This window comes from Microtus oregoni, unplaced genomic scaffold (assembly GCF_018167655.1).
Source record: "Microtus oregoni isolate MIOR12 unplaced genomic scaffold, Mior012 000091F_ref0000469, whole genome shotgun sequence".
NCBI lineage: Eukaryota > Metazoa > Chordata > Mammalia > Rodentia > Cricetidae > Microtus > Microtus oregoni.
This window is the reverse complement of record NW_024544600.1, coordinates 415993-441728: the sequence shown is the minus strand read 5'-3', so window position 1 is coordinate 441728 and position 25736 is coordinate 415993. Positions and strand designations below refer to the sequence as shown.

The window sequence follows — 25736 nt, the reverse complement described above, 5'->3', positions numbered from 1 at the left end:
GTAAACAAATACTTAGATATAAGAATTTGCCTCAACTTAGCAGACTGCTTACCTGCTCCACAGTTGCAACCCTACACTTCCTCCTTTGTCTTTTAATCATTGGAAGAACTCTGTGAGTTCAAGACCAGCCTGGTCTACAGAGCAAGTTCCGGGGCAGCCAGGGCTGTCACACGGAGAAACCCTGTCTTGAAAAACCTAATAAATAAATTAATTATTTTCCCCCCTTTCAAAGCTTGAGGGCATCTGACCATTTTCTTCTAATGTCACTGAGAAGGGATATGCTGTAACCACAGAGCATGGCTGCTCGCACCTATAATACCAGCACTTGGGAGGCCGAGGCAGGAAGATAACTAAGAAATCAAGACCAGCCCGGGGACCCAATGAGACCCCCATTTCAGCACACATCCACCCCTGTCTCACACCTGTAATCCTAGGCTGAGGCGGGATTGCTGAGAGTGTGAGGCCAGTCCAGCCTACAGAGCAAGTCCCGTCTCAGAAACGAAAACTGAGGTTTAATGTCTCTCTTATCCCTGACCTGGTCATACACTTCTGAAGGCTTTTGGAGTAGTCACTGTCACTACCGCGTTCTGTCTGGGTTGGCCTGGGATTGCGATATAGGACGGGCTAGCCTTCAACCGGAGCCACCACACTGTGTGGGGTGCCCGCCAGAGAAGACTGACAGGAACGGGTTTAAGCCCATAGAAAGTCTTCATTAGCCAGCCAGCAACTACGCTCGATGCTTGGGATCCCAGTGTAGCACCGAGCCTTTCTCAGGGTGAGCTTTTAAGCACGAAAACCGTACTCTGGGTTGACATACTTCTGTTAACAAGAGCAGTTAGCCAGAAACAGAACCACAGAAGCCAGAAGCCAAGGTCAGTACATTTAGAGACTTTCCCAGAACTATGGACGTTGATGGATTAGGCCTTTGTTTTTGTTTTGACGGGTGGTACTATTTATGTGTTGAGTTTCGTGGCCTGAATGTTACTTCCATCATGGAGTCAGTTGTGCTAAGGTCTTGGGTCTTATTACACACACCTGGCCATGCTTTAAATTTCTAATGCCTTTTTATTAAATATATATTAAATAAATATTAAATACATAAGTCCTCGTTCTTGTTCTTGCGTCAAGGATGAAGCATCTTTTCTCTCTAAAGGTATTTCATAAGCTTTGAGGGTTTGCTGTTGTTGGTATCCCTGCGTCATTTCTGATTCTGCTTTGCTTTTAGCTCAGTCTCTGAAATACTTTGGTATCATGACCGATTCTGTCATTATTTAACATTCTTAAATTTCATTCATCAAAATATCACCAGCGTTTGGCACTAACTAATGTTGATTTTGTTTGTTTGTTTGTTTTGTTTTTCAACACAGGGTTTCTCTGTGTAGCCCTGACTGTCCTGGAACTGCTCTGTGGACCAGGTTGGCCTTGAACTCACAGAGATCCGCCTGCCTCTGCCTCCTAAGTGCTGGGATTAAAGGCGTGCGCCACCACTGCCTGGCTCGAACGTTGATTTTTAAAATTCCATATTAAGATGTTCTTCTCAACAACTCCTGAACTTTTTGGTTCCCTTATCACTGTGCCTGAAGTAAATGGCTCGCTCAACAGGCCCTCATCCCAGCCCCGAGGTGGATTCTCCAAGCCCGCTTCTTCTTCTCATTCTGTCTTGCTTTCTGGAACACTCAGAACTGAGGAGTAGGGAAGGTGTGGAAGAATGGTAGTGTGCTTAAAAGGAATCCCACACTAGCGCAGAACTGAGACATAGATGGTTGTTTATTTAGGGGTAGACTCACAAATCAGAATCCTCTGCTTGAACGGAGACCAGAAACCGAATCCCGCAACCAGAACAGAGAGGCCGGACACATGCTCTACATCAGCATACATAGTATAAGAGGCCACGCCCAGGGGGCGGGTAACCTCTGGCTGTAAGACTTCCTACAGCAGTAGAGTGGACAGTCAGACCATGAGATGTCCCTAAGGACGGGACTCCCATTAGCTTACCCAATTCCTCGCTGCTTTCTCGGACTCTGGATTAAATAACTAACACCTGCTCAGGGGCCGGATGTGGTGGTCAGAGGGCCCGAGTCCCAGTCTGCACATCACAGGAAGTAAGCAAGAGACAAAGACTTCTGGAAGCAATTATCTGTGGGTGTGTGGAAGGAGCAGCGGCATTCAGTGAGCCCCCGGGGATTCAGTAACACCAGGGCTTCAAAACAAAGTCACATTCCTTGGCTCCACTCCGGGAAGGTTAGTTCAGTATCACTGAAGCCTGGGATTCCTCTCAGTACCCCACAAGGGGCTGGAGAGAACATCAGAGAGCCGGCTGCTCTTCCAGGGGACCTGGGTACTGTCGCAAGTGTCCACAAAGCAGCTCACAACCGTCTGTAATTCCATTTTCCAGGGATCTGACGCTGCTCTGGCCTCCGTAGGCACCAGACACACATGTGGTACACAGACATACGTGAAGGCAAAATACCTGTACGCATAAATAAAATGAAATAATTTCAAAAACTAAAAGCCTGCACTTGGGGTAGGGGCATAGATCAATGGGGGAGTATTTGCCCAGCATGTGTGTGAGACCCTGGGTTCCATTATCACTCCTGTGAAAAAGGAGATAAGAAACAAAACTCTGCATGTGGTTGTCTGGGTATGAGAGCTTCTGGGATCTAAGATGTCCAGGTGATTTTGAGTTTGTTTTTTTTTTTTAATTTATTATGTATACAATGTTCTGTCTGTGTGTATGCCTGCAGGCCAGAAGAGGGCACCAGACCCCATTACAGATGGTTGTGAGCCACCATGTGGTTGCTGGGAATTGAACTCAGAACCGTTGGAAGAGCAGGCAATGCTCTTAACCTCTGAGCCATCTCTCCAGCCCCAATTTTGAAGTTTTTAAATGAGATTTGTTTTTCATTTATTTTATATTTATGTATATGTGTGTGTGTCTCTGAGAGTCTATGGCATAAGTGTGCAGGTGTCTTCAGAGGCCAGAACAGGGTGTCAGATCCCCCGAAGCTGCAATTACAGGTAGTTATGAGTCAGTGAATGTGGGTGCTGGGAACCCCACTCAGGTCTGGAGGAATTCATATGCATTTCACCGCAGAGCCATTTCTGCAGTCTCTCCAGCCATCTTTATAATGGTGAGGAATGCTGGGATAGGGAGATCACAGAGTCAAGGCCTGAGAGGGGTACAGGGTGATTTCAAGACTAGCCTGGGCAACTTAGTCTCAAAACTGGACCGGTGTGGTCGTACATGTCTTAATCCTAGCACTCAGAAGGCAGAGGCAGGAGGATCTCTATGAATTCGAGGCTAGCCTGAGTTTCATGGCCACCAGGGCTGGGTAGAGAGACCCTATCTCAAAAAATAAAATAAAAATGGTTAAAAAAGAGTTAGGTATATTATTCAGTGGCATGGGAGACCCAAAGTTGAATACTTAATACTAAAACAAAAAATGAGGTGTGATAGTTCACACATGTAATCCCAGCACTCAGAAGGCTGAGGCAGGAGGATTACTACTAGTTCAAAGACAGTCTGGACTACGTAGTAAATTCTAGAACAAAAAGTGAGATCTTGTCTCAAACTTCCTGAAAGAAATAGCTAACAGTGGCCAGGGTGGTAGCCAGGAAAATGTGTCACGTGGAAATACTTGAGCACGTGACTTCCACCGTCTGGAGGCTTCATGACCCCTTTCACAACCACTCACCAAGAGATCACACTGCAGTTAGGCATGGTGGTACATGCCCTTTTTTTGCTTTTGTTCTGTTTTTGGAGACAGGGTTTCTCTGTAGCTTTTGAGCCTGTCCTAGAACTAGCTCTTGTAGACCAGGCTGGCCTTGAACTCACAGAGATCCACCTGCCTCTGCCTCCTGAGTGCTGGGATTAAAGACATGTGCCACCACTGCTCGGCTGGCATATGCCTTTTGTCCCAGCACTATGGAGGCAGAAGCAGGCAGATGTCTGAGTTTGAGGCCAGCTTGGTCTACAGACTGAGTTCTAGGACAGCCAGAGATACACAAAGAACTCTGTCTCAAAAAATGAACAAATGAATCAATTTTTAAAAAAGAACAAGGCCATCTGAGAGAAAGCTCCTCTATGGAGTTGTCCCCTGCTCTGTCTAAGAAGTGGGAGGTGAAGGCTTAGGATGAAATCTCTCTGAATATGTTTCAGATGCTACATCAGGAAGGAGTCAGCGTATCCTTAGTGGGCCGGAGTGGGACCTGTCCCACGCTAGGTGCAGCTGCCTGGACAAATATAAACCCTGGGGCTCAAGGCTCCAGTGAATCAGTGGCTCAGCTGCCAGCCCTGTGGGCCTGCTGTGGGCTGGGCTGAGTCAGGCACGGGGGCCTCTGCCAAGAATGGAGGCGGGAGAGCAGCTGCACCAAAGGAAACCCATGACAGCCGGGAACCAGAGCCAGGGCTCTGGGGATCTTGCAGGCTGTCTTCTGGCTTGCATCCCTTTCTGGTGGCCCTCTAGAACCCAGAGGAGCCCAGGAGACTGGACAGTGAAGAGACTTGAGTCCTGGTCCCCGGAGGCTTGGGGGGAGACTCTTAGGTTGCTTCTGGGTTCAGAGAACGCTCTCGATATGGCTGTTTCTGGCAGCTGTGGAGCTGAGATGGACCAGAAGGAATGGTCTTATTTTTGCCTCATGTTGCTTGGCACCCGCACTGCAGTACCTGTGTCCCTTTGTATTGCTTGTCTCCTCCCTCCTTAGAGCCAGGCTGTCTTGTGATCCTTGCCTGCCCACAGCAGGTACTCCTCCTCCTCTGAGGGAGCAAAGGAAGGAGGGGCTCCCCATCCCTAGTGGCCTCCAGTGGTGTTAGAGAGGAGAACCCATCCCGGGTGGACTCAGGTAGCCCCGAAGGACCTCTGCTCCATTTACCTGGTGCCAGGGTCTCTAGGGAGTCTGTGTCTATTTCTCACCTGTTTCTGCCCTAAGCAGCGTTCACCCAGGGCTGCCGATTGCCCACCTACGAGACAAGATCTCTCACTAAACCCAAAGCTTCCCATTGGGCTAGGCTAGCAGGACCCACCTATCTTCGCTCTTCAGCACTGATTACCAGGGCATGGCCCTGCCCTGCTTGTATGTGGTTGCTGGGGATTTGAACTCAGGTCTTCTTGCTTTCATAGCAAGCTTTCCTCCCCGCAGGATGTCTGCTTGCTTGCTTGATCAGAATCCCATCCTGTAGTCAACACAGGAGCTTACTATAGCCTGTAGTCAAGCATGTTGTCCTCCTGCATCAGACTCCTGCATACTGGGATTACAGGTATGCTGACTCCCAACTCACAATGCTGTTTTGACGTCAGTTTCCCCAGCGACTAATGATGCTGAAAGTTTTCCTGTGTTTTGATTGGCTATTTGTGTATCTTCCTTGGAGAAGAGTCTACTACCGACTTTTCTGTTTTTTAATCAGGTTGTCTGCTTTGTCTTGGGAAAATCCTTGAGCCTTGCGCCCAGGTTTCATTGTGCTGCAGATGCTGTTGGCTCAGGGACGATGCCCGGTCAGGTCCGCGAAGGCTGGCCCTGGCAGGGCTGCAGGGGTGCACGCTGGGTGTGAAGTGGGCTGTGGTCCACAGTGGCCAGCCATCCTGGTTTTCCTGTAATGGTCTTTTGAAGAAAGAGACTTGCCTGGAGGGTGATGGATGGTGGCGCAAGCCTTTAATCCCAGCACTGTAATCCCTCTCTCTGAAGAAAGAGAGAGGAAGGAGGATCCCCGTGAATTCAAGCACTACAGAGCAAGTTCCAGGACATCCAGAGTTACCTAGAGAAGCCCTGTCTCAAAACAAACAAACAAACAACAACAAAACAACTCCCTTGCCAAAAACAAAGAGAAAGGCTTACTAGCTACGAGCACAGGTGTCTGCAGAGGTCAGAGGTGTTGGATCCCTGGAGCTAGGATTCTACACAGTCATGAGCACCTGACTAGGGTGCTGGAAACTGAACTCAGGTCCTCTGGAAGAGCAGCAGGTGCTTTTAACTTCAGAGCCATCTCTTCAGCCCCCTAGACACTCTCAATGCGGACTTTCCAGTATCTTGGGACGTTTCTATGCTCCAGACACATAGGAGAGTCGGTCACTGTATTCTAGTACCAAGTGAGGTAGTGTGTATCTTCTATTATCTGTGACTTCGTGTGTTAAAATTGATTCCCACGGCCCCACTTGTAAGTGCTATACTGGGATTGTAAAGGTGGAGCCCTCAGGCTATCAGATTAATGCCCTTATAAAATAAAAATCCAACAATAAAATGCTATCTGTAAGTCTCTCATGGGAGACTAAATTCACTCACACCTCCTTCTAGGACTTCCTGACCTCCAGAACAGTGAGCAATAATTTTTTCTTGTTTACAAATTACCCAGTCTAAGGTATTTTGTTATTGCAGCCAAAACAGGCTAAGAGAGTATTCTTGCTAAGATATCACTCTAAATCAGTGTCTCCATCTGTAAAATGGGATAAATAAAGCCTCATAGAGTTATAAAAACCAAACATGTTAAATGGCTGGGAGCAGAAAGATTGCTCCCAGGCTTTACCTGAAACTACAAAAATCGAATCTCAGGGACAAAGAGAACGCCCTGCCTGGGAGCCTGAGACACTGTCCTTTGGGTGTTCATGTGCAGTGGGGCGGAATCCCAGCCCTGAAATGCAGACTCGGATTCCCAGAGTCGGGAAGCACCATCAAACCTGAGCAGCATGGAGTCCTAACTGTGGCTTTCACGCAGGGGCGTCTGACATACGGAAAATGTGCTCACCACAGTGGTGTTTAGGAGAACACAACGCACAGAAGCCAGCAAATGGCCAGTAAAAAGAAAATAGTTAAGAAAATGGTGGGGTGCCGGGTGTGGTGTTACACGCCTACTAATTCTAGTACTCAGGAGGCAGAGGTAGGTAGATCCCTGTGAGTTCAAGGCCAGCCTGGTGTACAGAGCGAGTTCCAAGACAGCCAGGACTGTTACACAGAGAAACCCTGTCTGGAAGAACTGGGGGAAAAATTAGAGAGAGAGAGAGAGAGAGAGAGAGAGAGAGAGAGAGAAGACGGTGGGGTGCGGTGGTTTACACTTGGAATTGCGATCCTTAGGAGGCTGAGGTAGGGGCAGGAGGATAACTGGGAGCTGAAGGCCAGCCTGGGTACATACAGTGACTCTGTCTTAAAAACAAAGCAAAGAGTGGTTTTCTTCTATTTGGACCATCAGGAAGCTTTTATGAATGGTGACTGGGCTACCACTTTCACCATCAGAACCTACTTTGTCTGTCTGTCTGTTTTGTGAGACTCTCATTGCATCAAGCTAGGCTGACCGGCCCTGGAGCCCCAGGGATTCTCTCGTCCCTTCTTTCCCTGTGCTGAGATTCTGAGGGTATGCCATGATGCCTGACTATGTTGATATCGGAACTGAGACCTCAAAAAAAATTAATTAATTAGAAACAGAAAGGTTTATTTACCTCACAGTTCTGGAAGGCCAAGGTTTGGGGCTGCATCTGGCAAAAGCCTCACCAAGAGTTATAACGTGGAAACAGGTGGTAAGACGGCTCAGTGGGTGAAGGGCCGTGCTGGGTGTTTTTTGTCAACACAGACCTAGACGTATCTGGGAAGAGTCAATCTTAACTGAGAAAGTGCCCAGATAAGATTGGCCTGCGGCTAAGGCTGTAGATTCTTGTCTTGATTAATGACTGGTGTGGGAGGGGCTGACTCACTGTGGGCACAGGGCCAATCTTGGGCGGCTGGTGCTGGGTTCTGTAAGGAAGCAGTTAGAGCAAGCCTTGGGGAGCAAGCCAGTAGGAGCACTCCTCAGGGTCTCTGCCTCCAGGTTCCTGCCCTGACTCCCTCGTGCTGGCCTGTTACCTGCAAGGAAGATGAAGTAAACCCTTTCTACCCTCAGTTGCTTTTGGCTGTGGTGTTTTACAATAGAAACCCCAGGATGACCCGAGTTCAATCCCCAGGACCCACATAGGAGAAAGAGACCTGACTCCTTCCTGTCAGCCTCACACTCACGGCACAGACACAACGAGAGAAGTGGGATTTGTAGTCTCGTTTGTTTCTCAAGACAGGGTTTTTCTGTGTTGTCCTGGCTGTCCTGGAACTCACTTCGTAGACCAGGCTGGCCTTGAACTCACAGAGATCTGCCTGCCTCTGACTCCCAAGTGCTGGAATTAAAGGTGTGCGCCACCACTGCCCGGCCAAAGCATCTCTTTCTTTTTAACATTTGTGTAATATGTGTGCCGTCACAAATGTGTGAAGGTCACAAACATGCATTTTGGGAATGGGTTTTCTCCTTCCACTGTGTGGGTTCTGGAGATAGAACGTCCATCTCAGGCTCAGTGGCAAGTGCCTTCACCCACTTGGCTGTCTTTCCAGCTCAAAACAGGTGATTCAGATGTTCTGTTTTCTCTTGATCCAGAATGAACAACTGAAGTCACCTGCCCAGGGTCACACTTCCAGTGAGTGGCAGAACCCAGACAAGAATGTCGGTTCTGCTTCACAATCTAGCTCTTAGCCACCATCTCCGTAAGGATGAATGATGTTTGGATAAGACCTTTTTTTTAAATCTGCAGTTTTATTTTTTTATATTTTTCTCTGCATAAGCAGCCCGGAGAATCTTCTGGAGATGCTGGCTCTGACTCTGCAGGGTTGGGCTGACCAAGGCCACTTCACTCTCCTGCCTCCCCTCCTACCTTCTTCCTGCTGGCCTGCCTGCCTTTTCCTGTTTATTTACAGGTTTTCCTTTTGGCCTCTGGCTGTCCTGTAACTCACCCTATAGCTTAGGCTGCCCTTCAACTGGTAGCAATCCCCCTGCCTCAGTTTCCCAAGTACTAAAATTACACAATGAGACCCCACATCTGGCTTTTTTTTTTCTTTTCTTTCATTTTGAGACAGGGTCTCACTATGTCACCTGGCTGGAATGGGACTTCATATGTAGCCCAGGCTTCCCTGAATTCACAGAGATCTCCCTAGCTCCACCCACTGCGCTTTGGGATTCAAGGGGCGCACTACTACACCTGGCCCAGAACGCTGCCTTTCCAATGGGCTCCCAAGTGTCTGCTGTCTCTGTCCCAGGAACATTCTGAGTAGCTGGGATCTGGAACACGTTCCCGGTGGGTTTGTAAACCCTCGTGGACTGGGGTGATTGAGAGCCCGCCTCTCAGCATCACTTCCCCGGTTGGCCCCAGCTGCCTAAGTGCTGTGCTAACAAGCCTGGCCAGCCAAGCTCTCCTGCCAGCCCTGCGGGTGCCCTTGGTTTCTTGCCCAGCATCCCTGTCAGCCAGTTGGCTGGCAGGTGACAGGATGCTTGTGACAGCTTAGCTGGAGTTCCTTTCCAGAAACATCCTTAAGCTCAGCCAAAGTCAATCTGGTGCCACTGTCAGAGTGAAGAGCCTGCAGGGTCTCAGGGCATCGTGAGCAGTGAGGGAGAGGAGCCCTTGCTATGCAGATCCTGGACTGCAATGTGTATGTGGGGGGGTGTTTGAGGAGGCTGTCTGTGCTGTCACGACATTTCATGGAAAAGCCCAGCAAAATCATCTAAGAACTCGCGCTTATGGGACACCTGCTGTGGGCACTGAGCCAAGAGCTCTCTGTTTGTCCTGTGCCATGGAATGCTTTCAAGACTGCGGCATTGGAGAAGGGACTGCAACCAGGATGAAGAGTGATGTTTCTTCACCAACCATCGTCATGTCTGCGTTTCGAACTTGGATCAGGCTGACACCAAAGCCCGCACACTTGATCGTGGAGCAGTGGTTTTTCAAATGACGCCCCCACAGAACCCTAAGAGTTCCTGGAGATGCCCCCATGGGTTGCTGTGGGATGGAGGGTGCTGGAGAAGGCACCAGAAGGTAGGGAGTGTCTTCACTGGGATGTGATGTAGGTGCTGAGCTGCCACGGAAGAAAGAAAACGTTGGAGCTCACCCCACTGCCTGTGAAACAGGAAGATTATTAGCCAGGGCTTTGTGATGTGTCATGGATGCTGCCTCCTTCACTAGACTTCCTGACCCTCTTTGAGGTGTCAAACCAGCACTGCCCCAGTCCCAGCACCTGGGGACCACCCTCTGGCGTAGCAAACAGCAGGTTGTATACAGCGATGGCCTGTGCTTTCTGAATAAGACACACACACAATATTGATACATTGTACAATGTATTAACTGTAAATCATTACAGGAAGACTGACTAGGGCTTGCTTTCCCACCCCAGCCCCTTTTCTTTCTGTTTTTATTTATTTGTTTGAGATAGAGTCTCACACAAGCGAGGCTGGCCTCAGACTTGCAATGTAGCCAAGGCTAGCCTTGAGCTCCTGATCCTCCTGCCCTTTCCTCCCAAGCACTGGGATCCAAATATGTATCGCCATGCTTTGATATTAAGTAGAATGCACACACATTCAGCCCTTGTAGTAAATGCCGCAGTGACTGGGCCTTAAGACACACAGTAACTCTCTTCCCTTGCAGGGAATAGTATAAACAAGGATTGTTAAAGAGTCTCCGTGACATGACATGGGAAGTTTCCCTCTGTCCGGCTGCTCTGCAATCTGCAACCATGCCTCCCATTTTTGTAATCTAAGATGGTGGTTTCCATTCTAGCCATCACATCTGCATCCTGTTTGGACCCGGTGAGGGCACAGAGTTCTGCTGCTCTCCCATTGGTCATACAGCCCTGTGGGTGGGAGGACTGGTGGAGATCCGGTCAGACTGGGTGGCCCACACTTAGCTAAAGTGGAGCAGCTGCTGTTGGAGTAAGATGAGACAGTGGTGACTGCAAGACTGTTATCCACCTCTGCCACAGTGGACATCCTCATCAGGACCGCTGGGGTAGGTAGCAGCAACTGGGAAGTGTCTCATTCCAAGCTATGGGACCCTTCGCTCATTTCAGTCAAGAAACCAGCCGTGGCTGACTTTGTATAAGAAGCAAACAAGCATGGTGGCCAGGGAACAGTTGCCCAGGGAAGACTATTCCATGTAAGGTCCCTTCCGTTTCCAGCAGTCATCTTAGCAGCGTCACAAGGAAGGTCTAGACCCTGCGGATCCTAGACAACTGTGGGAATCAGAGCTGTTGAGCCTGTCTTCCCAGGCAGCCTCAGTTCTGGTCTCATTTCCATGCTTCATGAGTTGGAGCAGGAAGCAGGGGGCTGTTCCTTCTCCGGTCTGGGGACCAGTGGCTCCTGTGGCCAAGGCAAGATGGCAGTTTTAACTCAGCTCTTCAGCCACTAGTTTCTCACCCATTCAGTTTTACTCTCCCTCTGGAAGGATGAGATTGGCTTAGGCTGCAAAAGCAACAGATGCATGATGTGTGTGTGTGTGTGTGTGTGTGTGTGCACATGATGTGTATGTGTGTGTGCACGCAATACACATTGGTCTGACTGAGGAAGCACCAGGTTGCAGAACATGGCAGATGTGGCCTGAGATGAGGCAGATGTTCTTGAATAATGGGGTTTGAGAACTCTAAAACACACCTGCAGCTGGGTGTGGTCCACACATACACAGCAAGACTTGCTTCAAGAAAATGAACAAGGAAAAAGGGGCTTGAAAAACCAAAAAAAAAAAGAAAGAAAGAAAGAAAGAAAAAAGAAAAGGAAAGAAAGAAAGGAAGGAAGGAAGGCGGGCTTAGGCTGCCCAGGCCCATCCATCTGAGGTATGTATAGCCCCTCAACCGTCGAGGAGAGCATCTTGTAATCCACAAGCCAGGACGCGAGTGAGCCATACTGTGTTTACAAGGTACCCAGCCTTAGAACCTATGAGGAGGACAACAGACAACAGAGACGAAAGACCCAAGATCTTGACCTTGAGGCAATTCCCTATCAGTTGTGCTGTGAAGACACCTTGGTCTGCTTTCCTCACTTCCCTCCCCGCTTCCTCGGGCCCTAGCCCCTCAGATGGTCCATGCAGACTGACGCTGACTTCTGTCTTCCAAGCTTCCTGAAGGACCTTGGGGCCAAGTCATCTTTCTGAACTTGAGCAAGGAGACATGCAGCCCTCTTCAGCACTGGGGTTATCATGGTGTGCGACCATGAGCTTGATGTGTCTGTCCTCCCCAGACCCTGCCCCCTGCTAGACTCCCAGTCACTGGCTGACAAGCTCTTCCTCGTTCCCCCAAAGCATCACTTTCTCAGATAAGAGCTTAAGGAACCAAGGTGGCAGTCTGTGGCTGGGGTGTCCTCACAGGGAACGTTCTCCATGGACTCAGACTTCCAGAGCCACTGATGGCTTCTGTGTCACCTGCCATCAGGAGTGAAGGGAGGTGACCTTACCTGCTGGAGCCACACTGTGCTTTTACATCATGACTCAGGACCATGGGCTTTAAGATGGCTCAACTGTGCCACAGTTCTGACCCTGAACTCTGTCTGTCCCCAACGTGAAAGGCATTTGATGTAGCTTTTTGAGATGGTTTCACTGTGTTGGCCAAGGCTGCCTTGCATCACATGGTCCTCCCACTCCGGCCTCCTGAAGATCTGAGGTGCCCAGGGTGTACCACAGCACCCGGAGACACGAGAGATTAGGGAAGTATCCCAGGTCACCTTCTAGTGAGACAGCTGTCAAAAGACCCAAGGGACAGTAGACAGAGCACAGATCACATACCTACATGGGGTCAAATCATAGTGATCCGAGGCCTTAATTTCCCTGCTTAGAAAATGGAGGGCCAGGTGTGGTGGCGCAGTACTCAGGAGGCAGAGGCAGGTGGATCTCTGAGTTCGAGGCCAACCTGGTCTGCAGCGTGAATTCCAGGACAGCTTGGACTACACAGAGAAACCCTGTCTCGAAAAACAAAGCAAAAGAAGAAAGAATATGGGCCTCTGGGATGGCTGGCAGTGCTGCCTGTGAAATACCAGCCGGTTTCTGTGCCCGCACCACGAATATTGCCTGCCCGTCTTCTGCCTCCCATCTCCCACCACAAATACAGCCTGCCCCTCTGTCTGCCTCCCATTCCCCAGCTTCACCCTGACGTGGTCCTTTGCTATGCCCGAGTGTCCCCTAAGCTCCATCTGGTCCCTCTTACCACCTAGTATTCCTTGGCCAGGACGCTGGATAGGTGTAGCTCCTGACTTTGGAGAGTCACCTGTGCCGGGAGAAGGGGCAAGTGAGGGGCTGTGTGGGGCCTGAGGGTGACTTTGTGTGGTGCCATCTGGTGTAGTAATCTCTGGCAAGCCATTGTGTTGGTGTTGCCGGGGCCTGAGCAGAGCCTGGTCTGGACTACCTACAATCCTCACCGAGATTCTCCCTGCTCTCTGGGAGTGGCTGGCTCTTGGAGAAAATTGAAGCTCAAGAGGTCACTGTGGTTGAGGTTATAATTTACCTGTGTCCCTAAAAGGCAATAGGGTTGAATTTCAGTCCCCATGAGGAAGTATTATGAAAATGGGAACTTAATCTACCATGAAGAAGTAGGGCCCTTGGGAGGTGAGGTTGTCCCCACTGACCCAGAGCAGCATGTGGCCGTGGGCACCTGAATTCATTCATTTTACATATATATACATATACATATATATATATATATATATATATATATATATATATATATATATATAAAGCATTTATTCTCCCTCACGCCTAGAGACTGAAGCCTCTCTCTCTCAGGAGGCCCTGGGAAGGGCCCGTCCTTGCAGCCTCTTAGCTCCTGGTGACTCCTGGCCTAGGAACATCTGTCCAGGCTCTCTATGGTCACATGACTTCCTGTGCCTCCTCGTTTTCTCTTCCTGGCCCTCTCTCTCCAATGACAAAGACAGCAGCCCTCGGATCAGGGCTTCCCTAATCCAGAGTGACCTGGCGTTCCCTTGACTCTACTTACCTGCAGAGACTGCTTTCCAGGGAGGGCACCCTCTAGGTTCTAGGGAATGGGCTTGAATGCCCCTTTAGGCAGGCTGGGCCACCTTCCGCCACTGTGCCCAAGGACGGGACTTCAGAGCTTGCTTGTCATTCCTTCCCTTCACTGTCCCCAGGACTTTAGCCTTCAGGGAGGCAGGTTTATTTCCAAACTCTCAACCCACCGTGGACCCGGACTCCTCACTAGTCTCTCAGCCATTGGAGGGCCACTGTACCCCAAACATGGTTTGCTGGTATTTCTTTTGTCGCCCTCCTGGAGACCAAACCCTGAGCCTTGCACATGCTCTACCGTTGAGCTATGTCCCAAACTTGGTTTTGTTTGTGTTTATTTTTTGTTTTGAGGCAGAGTCTCAATAAGTTACCTGAGCTGACCCTGACTCTATGAACCTCTGGCTGGCCTTGAACTTGTCACCCTCCTGCCTCAGCCTCCCAGGTTCCTGGTACTCCGTGTATGCTCCAGCACACCCGAGTCCTGCCCACTTCTTGAGCACGGATGAACAGTGAGGGAGAAACCTTGGTCCACAGCTGCAGAGGTGACTCCCTTGATCTCACATATTAGGAGAGCGAGTTGAAGCTGCCACAGTCATTAAGCCAGCACAGTGGCTCACGCCTGCAATCTCAAGCACTTGCAAGGTGGAAGCGGGGTGAATATTGGGAGTTCAATGCCATCCTTGGCTACAAAGCAAGTTCTAGGCCAACTTGAGCTCCATGAGGCACTGTGTTAAAAACAACAAAATGTCAGACTTAATAGCATCTAAACTTGATTTCATTTTTTTCACAGAGACCAGATTCCCTGGAGCCGGAGTGATAGGCGGCTGGGAGCCCTGCCATGTGGGTGCTGGGAACTGAACGCTGACCCTCTGAGGAGCAGCAAGCACTCTTAGCTGTCACGCCAGCCCAAAGCTGACCTTTATTAAATAAACTGTTATTTCGTTTGAAACGGGGATGCAGAGAGACAAGCTGCAGGCTTGCCATAGCAGGTGGTCCCTGCAGAACCTCCCATGTTCCTTCTCTCCAAGCCCACCCCAACCCTAAGTCTCCAAAATGTGTTCAGAGGGTGTTGCTTGTCAACATGAGTCTGCTGCCTTGTAGGCGCTCAGTGGCCGGGGACCCAGCTCCTGCTCCCACTGAGCTCAGGCCAAGGGCTGGCTGGGCAGCTGGCAGCTTGACAGGAAGAACATGGTTCGCTTTGCTGTGCCTGCAGCCTGATTAATGACCCGTGGTGCAGGGCATCACTGTACCTGAGGTGGCCTTGGAGCCTCTGACCTCGCTGCTATTGCTGCTAAGCCTGCTGTGAGGTGTTCTTGGGCCAGCTCCAGACATGCTGAGATGCAGCCCAGCTCACTAGCTTCCCCATTCTTTCTGCCAGCCACTTCCCTGGCCTGCTATCAGCCCTGGCCCCAGATGCTCCTCCAAGGGAGACTGTGGAACGAACCCAGCCTGCTGTGGTATCCCCATCAGCCACATAGGGAGATACTGAATTACCCCTTGAGGAACTCCTGGCTTCTTTCTTCTTTCCCTCCATCTGGTGACCACAGCGAGAGCATTGCGGCTCTCGGCTCCGCTCATGCCTGCGGCTGAGTGTTCCGTTGTCTGTGTCCTGTCTCCTCCGTCAGACCAGCAACTCCCGAGACCAGCGGCCGCCTTCTCCCTCGGACATCTAAGACCTCTTTGTAGTTGTTTTTCACTTTTTTCCTGGGGCAGGTCAGAGATTATGTGTCGTTCCTTGTGGTCTGGGCACGCTTCTTTTAGTCAAAGGCTTTATCTGCGGTTCCCCATCATGTCCCCAATGCTGAACTTGGCCTTGGTTCACGCTCTGAAACACTCAGGGTTACAGGAGAAGCCTCTGGCTTGTCTGGGCAGGACAGAGCTGAACCCAGATGGAGCAAGTGTGGATTTGGCTAAGGCCAGATCTGTTGAGGAATAACCGAGGACCGTGCTTTCCAGGGGTGTTCTGAAGCTCCTGGGCCTAAAGCGGTGGCTCCCGTGCTCTGGGCCAGAGGATCCGGGGAACTCTGGGTAGGGAGGGGCAGAGGGTAGGGACCAGTTCACCTGGCTTGTTACACCTCCTCTGGGCTCTGTCTCTGTCCCCCGCAGGAGGACAACCACAACTACTATGTGTCCCGTGTCTATGGCCCCAGTGAGCGTCGCAGTCGAGATCTGTGGGTGGACATGGCTGCTGCCAACCGGAGCCACGTGAAGGTCCACAGGATCCTCTCAAGCTCTCACCGGCAGGCTTCGGTGAGTGCCTAGGCCTACCAGGACAGCCTGGGCTGGCAGACTGAGGCTAGGCCAGCAGTGGCTGCCCAGAAGTGGACATGGTTATGGCCTGAGGTCTGTAGGTACAGTCAGAGAACACTCAGTGTGGGCACCCAGCTGTAGTCTAGGGGATCTGACCCTGGATATGCTGGTGTCCACATTGTTCAGACAAGTCTGGAGCAGGGAGGATGACCAGCCTTCAGCTGGCAGCTCCACTTATGGGGATTCTCTCCTGTCCCTGCAGAGAGTGGTCTTGTCCTTTGATTTCCCTTTCTACGGGCATCCTCTGCGGCAGATCACCATAGCAACTGGAGGTAAGGAAAAACCAGTGAGGCTGGGGGACGACTTGGAGGTCTCATCCTGACTCAGAGAGGCTGTTGAGGGACTCACGGGAGACAGGAGGATCGGTGGGCTGGGGAGGCAGTCAGGGAGTGTCCCACTCAAATCAGGTGGCCTGTGTGTGTGTGCCTGTGTGCTTGCCTGCGTGTATGTGTGCCTGCGTGTATGTGTGCCTGTGTGCTTGCCTGCGTGTATGTGTGCCTGCGTGTATGTGTGCCTGCGTGTATGTGTGTATGCATGCATCCATCCTGCTGGACAAACACGTCAGTATACATAGCTCTGGGGTCTCTACTTCTGAGTCTGAGCCCGAGGAAGCAAGGACCAGGGTCCCTGTTGATATGAGAAGTTTCTTTGATTCCTGTCACGTTCATTCTGTTTCCCACTTCCCCAAAACTGGGGAGGATGGGAGTCAGTTCCCCTTCCTTCTCCTACCCAGAGAGAAAGGACAAACATTCTCTAGTCTGAGCCCTTTTTCTATCTCACCAAGTCCAGAGCCCACTGGGTGGGGAAGGGGATGAGGCAGCAAGGCTCACTTTAAGCTCCCACCCGTGGGAGACAAAGACAAAAACAAAAACCCTAGAGGCAGCCCCTCGAGCCATTTCTGGTGGCACCTTTAAACCTCTCTCCCTTAGGCTTCATCTTCACTGGTGACGTGCTCCATCGGATGCTCACAGCCACCCAGTACGTGGCACCCCTGATGGCCAACTTCAACCCTGGTTACTCTGACAACTCCACAGTCGCCTACTTTGACAATGGTGAGGTCTGATCTTAGGGTATATTTCACCCAATCCCAGAGTGTCCTGGCCTAGCCCCTTCCCGGGAGCCCTAGGCAGACAGCCGCCTTTCCATTCGGCCCTTTGCTGTCCTCTCGCCTGTAAGGGTGGAAGGGGCAGAAGCACTGTCGCCAGCCCAGCATGGTTGAACGCTTTCCCAGAACCTCCCCTCCTTCTCTCATCAGCCCCCACCCACCGAGGAGACAGACATTTCCCCTTTTCCTTTTGTCTCCAGAGGTCAGGAAAGTCAAGAAAGAAGGGGTACACACACACGGTAAGGGATGAGCAAGTTAGGGACCTCTGTAGCTCAGAAGCCAGGCTGGTGCTGTGGTTGCCCAGTTCCTGCTTCTCAAACTCACAAATGGCCCCCATCTCTGATTACCGTGTCTGCTGGGTCCCCCTGCACTAGCCAGGTCTCTGTTCTTCTCCCCAGGGACGGTCTTTGTGGTTCAGTGGGACCATGTTTACCTCCAGGGCCGGGAGGACAAGGGCAGCTTCACATTCCAGGCAGCCCTTCACCAGGATGGCCGCATTGTCTTCGGCTACAAAGAGGTGAGCCTCTCCCTTATCCAGCAAATCTTTATAGCTGATATGCAGTGTGGTAGGCACAGGGCTTGGTGCCAAGACAGCTCCGGACTTGTCTGTGGACCTGGGGCTTAGGCAGCTACAAATCTCATCAAGAGAGATGATTACAGACTAGAAATGCCATATTGATTAGTGCCCCTACATAAAGGCTAAAAGCTCGCTGTGGGGATCTTCACATTGTCAGAGGCCGGGAGAAAAGAGTTGAGAACCCCAGGATGAACAAGAGTGAGGGAAGAAAAGGAAAATGCGGTCTCAGGGTTCTGTTGCTGTGAAAAGACACCGTGGCCACAGCAACTCATGTAAAGGAAACATTTCGTTGGGATGGCTCACTTACAGTCCTGTATTGTCATGGTGGGAAGCATGGCGGTGTGCAGGCAAACATGGCGCAGGAGAGGTAGCTGAGAGTTCTTACACCTTGACTCACAGACAACAGGAAGCGGTCTATCTCACTGGGCATGGCTTGAGCATCTATGAGACCTCAAAGCCCTCCTCCACAGTGACATACTTCCTCCAACAAGACCACACCTCCTAATAGTGCCACTCCCTTTGGGGGCCACTTTCTTTCAATTCCACAAGGGCATCCAGGAAAGAGAATGGCCCACTCAGAGATCCTGTGGCAGGACAGAGCAGGGTCTACTACACAAAGTACTAGAAGAAGTGGAGAGGAGGGGGACAGGACGGGACAGGGGAACAACCAGATGCACCTTTGGGAAAGGACACTCTGGCTCCAGAGTGGAGAACAGACTCTTGGAGAACAAGGGAATGCTGGGAGGTGGCGTAGGAAAGTGGCACTCTTAGGGAAGGGACGGGGTAGCCCCAGACAGATATAAGAGCCCTGGGCTAACCTCACAGTGTCTGGAGGTGAATGAGAAGAGGGAGGAAGAGAGTGAGAGGTTTCTGAGCTCCATAAGTCTCTCCACCCATGCGGCGATCCAGACTAGGCCAAATCAAACTGAACTAGGAAAGGCCCAGGTTTAACAGATACAGCACTCCGGGATGATTTTCCAGCCCCACAGAGGAGACAAGAAAGAGAGACTAGAAAACCACCTGTCTGTTTTCTGGGGTGCAGTTTAAATACCTTGTGGGAGTGGTCTTGAGCATCTCCAGAAGAGGAGTCATCATTTGGCAGATTTTCTGAGATTGGCAGGGTTTGGTGAGAGATGGGAGAGGGGGCTTGGGGTGGGACTTCCACCAGAATATTCCAGACTCTTTGGGTATATAGATGCCAGGGGCTGGGGTAAAGCTTCCACCAGAACAGAGAGGAAAGAAGGAGGGAGGCTGAGGGCGACTTCCGGCCTGTGTGGAGCGGGAGGGTCTGTGCGGGAGGCAGTGTGAAAGTCCTAGAATCTGGTTCCAGGTGTTCTCGTCCTCAAGCATTGAGCGGACAGCTGGGTGTGGAGCTCTGAGTGGGGACTTGGAGGCCACAGATGGTTCCAGGGGGGTGGCAGGTGCCTCTTCTCCCCACTGCAGATCCCTATGGCTGTCCTGGAGATCAGCTCTGCCCAGCACCCTGTAAAGGCAGGCCTGTCAGACGCCTTCATGATTCTCAATTCATCCCCTGATGTACCAGGTGAGTTCCCATACCATTACCTCTATGTTAGCTATTTTCCTCTTTCCTGTGGCAAAATACCCAGCGAAGACAGTGTGAGGAATGTGGGTTTGTTCTGGCTGACATACACAGTCCATGCAGTGAGGCCAGTGAGGAGGCAGTGGGAGTGTGAGGTACTGGGCACTTGGAGTCCATAGTCAGGACGTAGAGAGAGGCAAAGGCTGGTGGTGTTCAGTCCTGATCCCTAGCCCATGTCTGACACCACCCTGTAACCCAGGCCATTCTCCCTTCCTCTGCTGAACCTCTCTGGAAAAGATGTGTCTCCCAGGTGATCCTAAATCTAATTAAGTTGAAGATGGAGACAAATCCCCAAGCCCTCAGCATCCAGGACATTTTTTTTTTTTTTTTTTTTGAGACAGGGTTTCTCTGAAGCTTTTTGGTTCCTGTCCTGGAACTAGCTCTTGTAGACCAGGCTGGCCTCAAACTCACAGAGATCCGCCTGCCTCTGCCCCCCGAGTACTGCCTAGGACTCTTAAGAGTTCCCAGTGTCCATGGGTGCTCAAAAGCATCCACTTCCCCCAAGCCCCGCCCCTTTATCTTGTTTTAATATTTTAGGATCTTTTTCGTGGAGAACTGTTTCCTATCTTGGCTGAAGGTGTTGGGAGTTCTCTTTGACCTTTCTAAAGGTGAAGTTTGTGGCTCCCTTTGCTTCACGCTGTGTGGCTCTAAGCGGATCCCATTGTCATTTAAATCCCAATTCTAATCCTAAATACTAGATTCAGGGCTGGTGGCCAGTGAGTGCAAGTCCCTGTGGTAAGTCTGTTCTGAGAACAGTTGTAGGTGGACCTGGCACGTGGTTCAGTGGTAGAGCCCTTGCATAACTGTGCAAGGCCCCGGGTTCCATCCACTGTCAAGGCAATACTGAGAGGCACATTGGTGTATTCTTTCTGCGGAGGCAGTGTCCTGCCTGTCTTCACTGAGGTTTAGTTTGGTTTGGGGTTTTGAGACAGGGTTTCTCTGTGTAACAGCTCTGGCTGTCCTGAAACTCACACTGTAGACCAGGCTGGCTTCGACCTCACAGAGATCCGCCAGCCACTGCCTCTCAAGTGTTAGGATTACGGGTGTTTGCTGCCACCACCTGGCTCTTCACTGAGTTTTAAAATGAGCCACATAACATGGGCAAGGCCTTGGGCTAACTCTTTTGGACCCCTCAAAAATAATGTCACAGCCCCTGCTTTCAGGAGGTGGCACTTCAGAGGCTACAATGTCAGGATCCTTTATGTCTGTTCTGCTCGGCAAGCAGGGAATTCACTTGGATTAAGCTGAGTAGCAGTGAAGCCTGGATGACTGTGGCTGACCGCTTCAGGGAGAGCCCTGTGGTCTGCAGAGTGCTGTTTCCCTTGACATCCCACTGTCCAAGCCCAGAATGGGAGGAGCCTCTTCTGTGCTGCGCCCAGGGTCAGCTCTTTTCTGCCTGGGATGACAGAATGGAACTCTGTTTTCCTGATAGTGAAGATCTCCAGCCATGTGGGTGTAGTGACATGTGTCTATAATGTCACCACCCTGGTGACAGGAAGGAGGTCAAGGAGTTCAAAGCCAGGCTGGGTTGCAGGAGATGCTGTCTCAGGAAACAAAACAAACATGCAAACAAGAGCCTGAGTTTAGATGCCCAACATCCATGTAAGTCTCCCACCCCTCCCCCATGGAGGCGCATGCCTGTAGTTGTAGCACTTAGAGGGCAGACACCTTTGACCTTGATGGACAGCTAGTCTTGCCCTGAGCTCCAGGTTCAGTGAGAAACTATGTCTCAAAAATTGAGGTAGAGAGCAATAGAGGAAGATGCTGGCGTTGGCCTCTGGCCTACTCATACATACACACAAACCCGTGCACCTCCCCACCCACCCCCACCCTCATACATACACACAAACCCGTGCACCTCCCCACCCCACCCCCACAGAATGGAATATAATAAAGCAAAACAAACAGCAGCAGCAAAAGGTGAGCCAGCCAAAGTCCTTCTGTCTGGGGGAATCGCCATGTAGCCCTACTGAGTAGGCTGGGGGAGGTCTTAGGAGGGACCAGGGGAGCTTTGCTGGATTTCTTACCATTACCCCCTATGTAAACTGTCGCTTACACTGTGATCAGAGTCCGCAGAGCTGTGTGATGCAGAGAAAAGCCGTGTATGTCAGCAGCATCTGCTTGCAGAAGCGCTCAAATCCTCCACGGTGGCCTCAATGTTCTTCATCTGGCTGGAGATAGTGCCAAAACATAATTCCCTTCACTTGGTTTTCGTTGTTGTTGTTTTTCATTTGTTTTTGTTTTTGGAAACAAGGTTTCTCTGTCTGTCCTGAAACTCACTCTGTGGACCAGGCTGACCTTGAACCTCTTCACTTGTCTTAAGACAAGTGGCCGGGTGGTGGTTGCACACACCTTCAATCCCAGCACTTGGCAGGCTGATTTCTGATTTCAAGACTAGCCTGATCTACAGGGTGAGTTCTTGCAGGACAGTCAGAGCTACACAGAGAAACCCTATCTTGGATAAAGAATATTTCATGTAGCTGTCAAAGCTGACAGATTGTGAATCAGTGTGAAGTCACTGACGGCCAGATTATCCAGGACTCCAGACTGTAATATGAACTCTGGATGGCACCTGACTGGCCTCAGATGGCCCTAAAACACTGGTCCTCCTTTCCCAGAAAAGCCGACTTGAGGCCAGATGTGTGTCGGGAGCACGTGCCATATCTCTGTGCCAGGCCGTCATGAAGGAGGTGGAGGCCCCAGAGCTGGCTGTAGAAGGGAGAGGAACCAGCCAAAGAGGATGTGGAAGGAGGGTTAGCCACCATATCTGGCCCGTTTTGACTTCTTCTTTTTTTTTTTTTTTTTTTTTTTTTTTTTTTTTTTTTTGATTTTTCGAGACAGGGTTTCTCCTTAGCTTTTGGTTCCTGTCCTGGAACTAGCTCTTGTAGACCAGGCTGGCCTCGAACTCACAGAGATCCGCCTGCCTCCGCCTCCCGAGTGCTGGGATTAAAGGCATGCGCCACCACCGCCCGGCTCCGTTTTGACTTCTTACTCTCTGATAAAGGATCCTTCATAGACAGAACTGTTAAGTATCTTTTCCTTGAGCGACAAACCTCTCCGCCAACGCCAATAATCCCAATGAGACCAAATCAGACCAAATTAAAAGATGCCCATGTTTACTGGCTGCTAGAGCTCCTGGGTGGCCTCCCGGGAAAACACGGAGAGGGGAACAGAAAACCGAAAGACCACGGAGACCACACGTCCATTCTCTAGGGGGCAGTTTAAATAGTCTGTGGGAGTGGTCTTGACCTTCCCTGGAGAGGGGTCACCATTTGGCGGGCTTTCTTGGAGGTGGAGTTTGGACTTGAGGCAACTCCCAGAGGAGGGAGCATTGAAATGGACTTTCCACCCAATATTTCGTGATGGAAGCCAGGGGGCTGGGATGAAGCCCTCCAACTAAACAATCCAGACTCTTTGTAGAAAGGGGTGCCAGGTGATGCTTCTGACCAAACAAGAGCCTCTCATGATGCTGTGCTCCTGTAGTCCCAGCACTCAGGAGGTGGAGGCAGGGGATGACCAGTTTAGGGTCATCCTCAGCTGTATTGTGAGTCCCAGGCCTGTCTGGAATTTAAAGAATTTCATAGTGTTCTTCCTTGGAGAGTTTCTCCCCTTTAGGGCCTTTAGTCCTCTCTTCCACTTTTATTCTGTGTTCCCAGTACTTGGCCCTTGGAGTCTTGTGTTTTCATTTTCTGCCCTTTCTTTGCAGTGATGAAGACCTGTTCTGCTTCCTGCCCTGAGCTGAAAGTTCCTCAGGGTTTTCTGCCTGGGTTCTAATCCTGATTATTGACTAAATAACCAAATGAGCAAAGGATGGATGGATGGACGGATGGACAGATGTACGGACGGATGGATGGAGAGACCCACCACTGCACATTTCCAAACAATGCTTAGAACATCTGGGGTGACAATGAAGGCTGAACCCTTCATTGTCTACTAGTGGTGGCTCTCTTCCTCATCCTTCTCCGTTTTTCCTTTTCTCTCTCCCTCTCTTCTCTCCTTCCCCTCAGCTTCCTTTTTCTCCTTCTGAGACAGGAATGAATATAGACCAGGCCCAACTTGAATTTTATATAGTGGAAGGTGACCCTGAGCTCTGGGCCCTCCCGCCTCTACCTCCCCAGTCCTAGAATTACAGGTGTGCACCACTGCTCTTGACTGTAACCAGAGCAACACTGGCCTGCTGGTGGCGGGTGTGGGAACACACCGGGACAGGTGACCCTCTGCTCTGAGCCATTGCCACATCTGGATGGGGCAGCAGGCTTTCTGTGGACCTCAGGGTTTCTGTGTCTTGGAAAGCTGAAGCAGACAAAACAGAATATCTCAAACTGCCGGAAGTGTGGCTTGAGGACCTGCCCCCGTCCTGCTTCCAGAAAGCTGGCCAGGCAGATGGATGTCGTTGTCACTGGCTGAACCCCACATGTTGGTGTAATAACCCAAAGGTAAATGACTCCAGTATGGAAATTCAGGATCCTGTTTATAAAAATGAAAATGTACCGAAGTCACACACTCAGACGGGTACAAGGTGGCAGTTGAACCGGACAGTCTTTTCCATTCAGGGCAGATTTCTGAACGGCACCCCACACACCCCTCCACACTACCATTCCCCTGCCCTGCTGCACCGGTGTGGCTGTGCTTTCTCCCCTAGGACATCCAGCATCCCCTGGGTGCTTTCTGGTCCAGGGCTCAGCCCCACCTCTGCCCCGTCATCTAGTGGGCACCCTGTAGCATTCTGGCTTCCCTGGTCACGGATTGTACGTCTCAGTCCTTGGACTCGGCTTCCTTGACAAGTACCTGTCTCCATCTCTGCCTGGGTCCCATGTCACCTTCCTTCTGACCGTGTCTGAGCTCTGGCCTCCATCTTTGTAGGTAGGGAGTTCCTCAAATTCAGCTCTGTGCCTTTTTTGGGATGTCTGACTTTCTGAGGCCATTTGATGATTCTCCTTCTGAGGTTTTCCGTCCTGATCTGTGGTGAGCAGACAGGAAGGGGCTTCTTAGGGGCTGTGGACCATCTATAATCTGTTCATTCACAGTCATTTCCTAACCCATGTTAGGTAGGTGGCCTCTGACAGGGAACTGGCAAAGACAATGCCAGGCTGATGCTGTGCTCAGGGATCTTGAAGTCTAGGGGCAGGGGCAGGTAAGACAGGAATCTAGATATCGATGGACCAGTGTGACAGGTAAGATGACATCGGTGATTCGGCCTGAGGGGGGATCCAGTCAGCTGAACCCTGCAGGTGGAGCCAGAAGAGGGAAGGAAGGTTGACATTAGATTTGAGGCCTCATGCCTCAAAGGGGTGGCTGAACGAGGAGAGATGGCTCCTGGGAAGAGTGGACAGGGACGGAGCTGTCAAAAGCTCACTAGAATTTTCCATCTTCTATTTAGATGTTCCCAGGCCCTTCAGGCCACGTTCTGGGCCTCAGTGTCCATCCAGACACATGAATGACAGGAAACTGCCTTCTTCTCCCCGCTACCCATATCATCTCTTTCCCCATGACTAGGGGTCTTTTGTCAAAAAGGTCCATATGGGGAAAGTTGAGCATGGTGTCACAGGCCTATAATCTCACCACTCAGGATGCTGAGTTCAAGGACGGCCTGGTATAATGTGAGGCTCTGTCCCAAAAACCATAAGTCTGTGTGGGTGTGGGGATGTGGCCCAGTGGCAGAGTGCTTGCCTAGTAGGAATAGATCCTAGGTTCAGCCCACTGCACTAAAAAACAATATTAAATCTGTGTGCATGTATTTATTATATGCAAACATATTTGTCTATGAAGGTGGCTATTTGAGTTTTGTTGTTTAGTTTTGTTTTGTTTTGAGACAGGATTTCTCTGTGTAACAGCCCTAGCTATCCTGGAACTAGATCTGTAGACCAGGCTGACCTTGAACTCAGAGATCCGCCTGCCTCTGCCTACTGAGTGCTGGGTTTAAGGCAGGCATCACCACTGCCCAGCTGAAGGTGGCTATTTGTGTGTGTGTGTGTGTGTGTGTGTGTGTGTGTGTGTGTGTGTGTGATAAGTGGAAGTGCTGTGGGTTGATAGGAGTGAGAGGTTTATTCCCACGTGCAAGACCTCATTCCCAGAGTTTGGTTTTGTTGTTTTTGTTTGTTTTTGTTTTTAGAGACAAGGTCTCTCTGCATTGCCCTGGCTGCCCTGGAACTCACTGTGTAGAGCAGGCTGGCCTCAAACTCACAGAGATCTGCCTGCCTCTGCTTCCCAAAGCCATGTACCACTATGCCTGGCTGCATTTTCTTGATTGTTGATTGATGTGGGTTGGGCCACCCCTGGGCAGGTGGTCCTGGGTTCTCTAAGAAAGCAGGTTGAGTAAGCCATGGGGAGCAAGCAAGTCAGCAGCTCTCCTCCATGGCTTCTTCATCAGCTCCT

The 25736-nt window shown here is 50.7% G+C and overlaps 1 protein-coding gene across 1 annotated transcript in view; it reads left to right on the top strand.

Moving 5' to 3' along the window:
- LOC121442510 (plexin domain-containing protein 1-like) overlaps window positions 1-25736 on the top strand; it is a 55553-nt gene that overhangs the window by 9864 nt on the left and 19953 nt on the right. Inside the window, exons 3-7 of the mRNA XM_041644109.1 lie at window positions 15876-16019; window positions 16282-16351; window positions 17009-17131; window positions 17583-17701; window positions 19205-19304. Coding sequence (XP_041500043.1) covers window positions 15876-16019; window positions 16282-16351; window positions 17009-17131; window positions 17583-17701; window positions 19205-19304 — 556 coding nt within the window. The remainder of the gene's footprint in view (window positions 1-15875; window positions 16020-16281; window positions 16352-17008; window positions 17132-17582; window positions 17702-19204; window positions 19305-25736) is intronic.